The following is a 6249-nucleotide window of genomic DNA, read 5'->3' on the forward strand; positions in this document are numbered from 1 at the left end:
CTGAGGATCCCCAGAGGACCCACCGCTTCGGAGAACTCAGGCTCATGTGGTACATGGGTCTTGTCAACGGGGACCTCGACGACCACGTTTTTCGGCGGATCGAGCAGGAAGTCTTCGCAGGTGGCCACGTCGCCGCATCGCGCCGCGTCGTCGCGGATCCGCGTGGGCCACCGCTTCCGGTGGTCCTCGAAGTAGCGCTGCGACACCCACGGCACGCGCAGCGAGTCGCAGGTGAAGACGCGGCAGGTCTTCGTCGGGAAGGGGTCGCCGGCGTCGTGGGGTGGGATCGTGTCCGGGACGACGAGGGTCCGGTTCAGCAGGATGGCCATGAGGCGCGCGTTCTCCAGCGCGATGCGCTGGTTGTTAAGGCCCTCGGTCTCGTTGTAGGTGAGGTACCGGTTGTTTCCGGGCCCGCGGCGCTCGTTGTGGCTGGTGTGGCTGCCGTGGATGACGTGCCACTTCGCATGCGCGCACGCTGCGAGGGCGATTAAGAGCGGATGCCACCCCATAAAAAAAAACTACAGGAGCTGGCACTACGGCCGGAAGTTAAATAAAAATATCTTGAAGCAATTAATTTGTTTGAGGAGTTAAATGACGATTTCGTAGCAAATCGTGAAAGATTTACCAAAACTCTCTCTCTCCAGCCAGCAAATCGAGCGGATTTGCTCGCCGCCCGGGCACGAAAGACAAATTTTTACGCGCGTTGGTCGCCCGCGCACCACGCCCGTGTCAGCCCGGAGGCTCGTAGGGGCGCATCTGCTGACCCCAGACGACATCGCTTGCCCGAAGGGCCTCCTGGGACCAGCCGAGAGTGGGATGACGCCTCGTGAGGCCCGCCGTGCCGGCGGCGTTGGGCCGAAGCCGGCGCCGGTCGTCTCAGCGCCGCCGAGAGGTGGTCCCAACCGATTGGACTCGGACAATTGGTTTGCCGGGAGCAAACGATTAAAAAAATCTAACTTCCGGCCTTATACTTCGGGTTGTCGAAGCGAGGTCAGGCAGGGCCGCCTTCCGGGCCGCGTCCTGGCCCGCCTCGACGATGAGGTCGCCGTGGATCTTGGACGCCTTCTGCCCCGCCTCGATCCTGAGCTCGATGGGGCGCAGATACACGTGCGCGATGCCCGGTTCGTCGGCGCCGCGCAGCGGCAACGCGTCGATCGCGTGCCGGGACTTGGGGCCCTCGTCGAAGGCCCAGAACGTCGGCGCGCCGCACTTAACGAACTAATCCTTACAAAACTTGGCTAGAACGATGGTCGAACGATATCTGACGCTGCGTTCGGCATGTTCCGGGCCACTGTGGAAGAAACCGAGAGCACTTCGCCGTACGGCAGGGGACGGGGATGGCGGATCTCAGTTTCTGCGTACTCCCCCACTGCCACGGCATGGACTGAAGTTTCGGGACGTCCGGCCCCGAATCCCTACTGCGAAGTACCCTCATAATCTCCCCTCGAGACTCGCAACATATTAAACTCAGAGTAAAAAAACGTGCGAACATCGCTTAAGCCGCCTGCGCTAATAAACTTCAATATTAATGCACATGTAAAATCGAAGGATGACGTCAAGACCCGATCGGCGGGTGATGGAGGCGTGCTAAAGCGCAGCCGGGTCGTTTTGGTGCCGCACGTCGGCTCGTCATTTGCGACGACCGCGATGGGCCTCGCGCTTCGGCTCCTGTTTCTGGCTCCCTTTGCCTGCGGGACGCTCCGGGAGCCGTGGTGGAAGGAAAAGGTGGGAGGACGCGCGGCGGTGCACGTCCCAGGGGCGGGAGGTGGCGTGCCTGGACGTCTCGACGTGCGCGCGGGGCGCGGCGAACAAGGTCGCGATCGCGTCGGTCTTCGACGCGCACGTCGCGATCGAGTCGACGTGCGGCGCTACCGACCGGACGCGCTGCGACAACGGGACCACCGTGGGGCACCGCCTCAAGATCGCCGCCCTCGGGCGGCGCGCGGGCGTCGACGTCATCCTCGTCGTGCCGCGCCGCGACCTCCAGCGCGAGCCCATCGAAGCCGGCGTCGCGCGGCGCCTCGCGGAGGGCGGCGTGATCGTGCGCCACGCGGACTGGGTCGCGCCGCCAAATCTCAGCCCCGGCGTCCCCCTGGAGAGCGGCGGGTGCTGCGGCGCCCGCGAGTTCATGAAGCTCCACGCCTTCGGCTTCGCCGACTACGACGCCGTCGCCGTCGTCGACAACGACTTCGACGTCGACGACGTCGAAAGCCTCCGGCCCATCTTCGACTGCGCGGCGGCGGGCCACGTGATCACGACGCGGAGCGCCCACAGCGCGATGAACGGCGCCTTCACCGTCGTCCAGCCGAGCGCTGCCCTCCGGGACGCGCTCCTCGCGGCGCTCTCCACGGCGACCGCGCGGCGCCCGGCGCCCGGTCCCCTCCCGCCCGCCTCCGGTCCGAGAGAACCCCGCGCGACGGACGCCTCCGGCAGGTATCCCAAGAGACGGGCTGGAACGGCGCGGGCTGGAGCCCCTTCCACCTCAAATTCGACGCGCGTATGCAGGCGCGCGCGCCGCGTCCGCGCGCGCCGCCCACCGTCGAGGAACCCCCCGGCGTCGTAGGGCTTCATCTACTGGTTCTTCTACCAGAACTTCAACTACCCGCGCTGGACGCCCGTCCAGGTCGACCCCTGCGTCTGGAACGTCCAGGGCCACCTCGCGCAGATGTGCAAAGCCGAGATCTGCGCCTCCACCTCCGTTCGCCCCCGGCCACATCGGCCTCTTGGACCAGGCGCGCCTCGCTTTGGACTGCGACAAGGGGGGCGCCAAGGCGGCGCCGACGATGCTCTACTGGCTCCACATTCCTAAGTGCGGCTCGACCTTCGCGAACACCGTCGTCCACGCGCTCTGCGACGGCGTGCCCGCGAACGCGTCCGAGGCCAATTTCCTGGGCAAGACGCCGGATTTCATCAAGGGCCGCAGCTGCCCGCGCCTCGCGGTGCCCGTGCGCGCCGGCTGGGGCCGCCACGACGACCTCTCGGCGTGGCTGCTCGCCGAGGTCGGCGGCGCGGACCGCGTCGTCGCGCTTCTGCGCGAGCCGCAAGCGCGCGCTGAGGCCGCGTGGAACCACGTGAACATCCACGGCGACCGCAACCCCAAGGGCCCGCCGGCGGACAACGCGCGCCAGTTCGCCGAGGCCACGGCCGGGTGCATGGCGCGCACGCTCGCGGGGCGGGGCACGTGCTCGAAGGCCGGGCGCGGCGACGAGAAGACGCGCGACGCCGCGATCGCGCGGCTCCGGGACCTCGCGTTCGTCGGCGTCGTCGAGCGCTGGGCCGAGTCCATCTGCCTCTTCCATCTCCAGTTCGGCGCGCCCTGCCTCGCCGTGGAGTTCGAGCACCTCCGGTCCCAGCCGCACAACCGCACGGTGCCGCGCGCGGCGCGCAACGTCGACGACGACGTCTACGCCGAGGCGCGCCGCCTCTTCGCCGCGGCTCTGGACCGCCCGAGCGGTGCGCGGCGCTCTGCCCGGCCGAGTTCGTGACGTAACTACGAGGCCTACTACGGAGGAATTGTTTCGCACTGCGGAAGCAGTCTCAACATAGTCGAATCACAGCTAACACAGATTCTTCGTTTATGTTAACTGGCCGCAAGTGCGCTTTCCTAGCTATTTGTATTGAGTGTGTTTCACTGGGTACTGTATTTCCAAGGCCGAAAACAACCATAGGGCTACTATAGTTTTGCCCCCCCCTATACCATACCCCTTTTGTTGCCCTATTTATTTTGTTCACTTCGACCCAACGAGCGTGAAGCCGAGGCCCGGCGGTAGCGCTTAGTAAGGCTAAAATCAACACCGATTGGTCTAAACTTCATCAATCCTGGTCCAAAGGTCAGCGTCGGACGTGCTCTCGGTCTGGGCCGTCGTCTCTGGCGCCATGCCGCTGCCAGAGCGACGCCGGTGCATGCGACCAGCGCTCGGTGGGGCGAGCAACGAGCTCCATGCTGCGCACTTCAAGGTGCAGCACAACATGCCGCTGCAAGCGTTCGCTGGCTGCCCGTTTGGATTTGGTTCCAAAGCAGCCCCGCGACACTGTGAGTCGTTGAGATGTGGCAGGCGCCGCTGGCGGTCGTGGATGACGCTCCTAACACGTCCTGGAGTCGGCCTCAACTCCGCAAGGCGCTCAAACTCCGGGGACTGCCTTCGGCCAACGCCCCAAAGGATGAGATGCTCGCGCGGTTCGCTGCTCCTCCTGGACCTGCTGCGGTCGATGCGCGCTCCCGGCCACCGCTCGCCTCCTGGAACTCCGTCGCGCCGACGCCCTTGCACGTGCTCCACGCGGCGGGCGGGCAGGCGGTCGCGCCGACGCCGCCCGCTCAGACCTTCGCGGCGGGGCCGACGCAGTCGATCATGTCGCCGGTGATCCCCGCGCAGTACACGGTCACGCCGCCGGGCCAGATGGGCGTCCCGATGGCCGTCTGCGCGTGGCCGACGCAGCTCATGATGTCCGGCGCGCTGCCGCCGACGACGCCCAGGGCCGCGGCTCCTACGGCTCCTACGGCGCATCCCTTGGCGGCCGGGACGCGTCCCGCGGCGACGTCGACGACTCCTGCGGCTCCTAGGGGTCCAACGGCGACTACTACGCCAGCTGCCACGGCAACTCCTCCGGCTCCTACTGCGCCTACGACTACGGCTCCTACGGCATCTCCTCCGTGTCCTACGGCGCAGCCCCTGGCGGCCGCGGCGCGGCCCGCGACGGCGACTCCAACGGCGACTCATACGGCCCCGCTGGCGACTCCTACGACGTCGCCCAAGGCCCTGGGTCAGGCGGGCATGCGCGTGTTCACGATGCTGCATGCCGAGCTCGACGACGAGTCCAACATCGAGGTACTGCGGGCGACGGCCAAGCAGATGCTGCGGTCGGGCAAGCTCCTCTACAAGAAGCACGTGAAGCGGTCCAAGCGCGAGGAGAACGCGCGGCGCCGCATGAAGCAGAGCGGCTTGTCGCCCAAGGACGCGACGGCCCACGAGATCAAGACGCTCGTCGCGTTCATGGACGACGCCGTCGACTCCAAGGACGTGTCCGAGGCGGCGAAGAAGTCCCTGGGCCGCGGCAAGAAGCAGCGGATGGAGAAGCTCTTTTCGCTCGCCCGCCGCCTCTACGCGGGCAGGCTGTGGAAGAAGATCGAGACCGACGTGCTGAAGCGGCGAGCTCTCAACGCGCGCAAGGGCGCCAAGCTCGTCGACGACAGCAAGCTCAACTACTCGGCCTTCACGGCGATGCGCAAGGAGCTCGGCGAGCACGGCACGAAGGAGAAGCGGGTCACGGGCCAGACGGTGATCCCGTCGGCGTCGAGCGTGCAGCGCGTCAACGCGGACCTCGACGCCTACGTCGCCCAGAAGGGCCTCATGTGCGCGGGCGAGGGCGAGATGTGGCACGCCGACCACGGCAAGATCATGCCCAGCACCTTCGACATCTACGGCTACCAGGCCGCGTACGACGCGTCCCCCAACTCCGGCGCGTGGCGACGGCCTGGCTCAGACCCGGACGCGCCGATCCCCATGATGATCGGCTGCGCCGCCGACGAGCTGCCGTGCGAAACTGGCGTCGGCGGGACCGGTCTGATGGCCATGGCGATCCACCACTGCGATCCACGCCTGAGCAAAAACGTCCGCGAGTCGCCGCAGATGGACGAGCACGTCCAGCCCGTCGTGCTCTACCCCACGAAGCAGAGGAAGCGCAAGCTCGACGAGAAGGCCCGCGCCGCGACGGCCTACGCCACGGCGTGCTCCGAGGGCGTCGACGACGACGCGTCCGACGACGACGACGCGGCGGAGCACGACGACGACTTCGAGGGCATGTACCAGGCCGAGCCCAACGAGGAGGGCGACGCCTGCACGGTCCTGGCGGCGGGCAAGCTCAAGACCAAGCGCGACGAGGTCGGCAAGAACCTGGGGCCCATGGTCGAGACGCTGCTCGCGGAAGAGGAGCGGCGGAAGGACTCGAGCATGCCCATCTGCTGCTGCTTCACGCTGGACAAGGTGGGCCAGTACGAGTTCGGCCCGTTCCGCTGCGCGACGGTGGGCTACCATCTCTGCAACTTCTGCCCCTGCGCGCGGTCCATGGCCGGCCACGGGCAGCCCGGCGGCTGCCGACGGTGTCGCGAGGCCGGAACCGAGGCGACCTGCACGCACTGGGACATGGCGACGCCCGCGACGAAGCAGTACTTCGAGGACCGCGAGAAGGCCTTGGCGGAGCGCGTGGGCACGTTGCCGGACCAGGTCTTGCCGTTCTGGCGGAACAAGGCCA

At 66.9% G+C, this 6249-nt stretch overlaps 2 protein-coding genes across 2 annotated transcripts in view; one reads left to right on the plus strand and one right to left on the minus strand.

The window, feature by feature from the left end:
* AURANDRAFT_67937 (hypothetical protein) overlaps positions 1 to 509 on the minus strand; it is a gene marked incomplete at both ends in the record, with an annotated part of 14199 nt that extends 13690 nt beyond the window's left edge. The window contains one exon of the mRNA XM_009043547.1: positions 54 to 509. Within this exon, the coding sequence (XP_009041795.1) occupies positions 54 to 509 (456 nt within the window). The remainder of the gene's footprint in view (positions 1 to 53) is intronic.
* A 1138-nt stretch (positions 510 to 1647) lies between these two features.
* Positions 1648 to 6249, plus strand: part of AURANDRAFT_67938 (hypothetical protein) — a gene marked incomplete at both ends in the record, with an annotated part of 30363 nt that continues 25761 nt past the window's right edge. Inside the window, 7 exons of the mRNA XM_009043525.1 lie at positions 1648 to 1725; positions 1757 to 2296; positions 2564 to 2698; positions 2733 to 3453; positions 3609 to 3625; positions 4562 to 4744; positions 4827 to 6229. Coding sequence (XP_009041773.1) covers positions 1648 to 1725; positions 1757 to 2296; positions 2564 to 2698; positions 2733 to 3453; positions 3609 to 3625; positions 4562 to 4744; positions 4827 to 6229 — 3077 coding nt within the window. The remainder of the gene's footprint in view (positions 1726 to 1756; positions 2297 to 2563; positions 2699 to 2732; positions 3454 to 3608; positions 3626 to 4561; positions 4745 to 4826; positions 6230 to 6249) is intronic.

This window comes from Aureococcus anophagefferens (genome assembly GCF_000186865.1).
Source record: "Aureococcus anophagefferens unplaced genomic scaffold AURANscaffold_57, whole genome shotgun sequence".
NCBI lineage: Eukaryota > Pelagophyceae > Pelagomonadales > Pelagomonadaceae > Aureococcus > Aureococcus anophagefferens.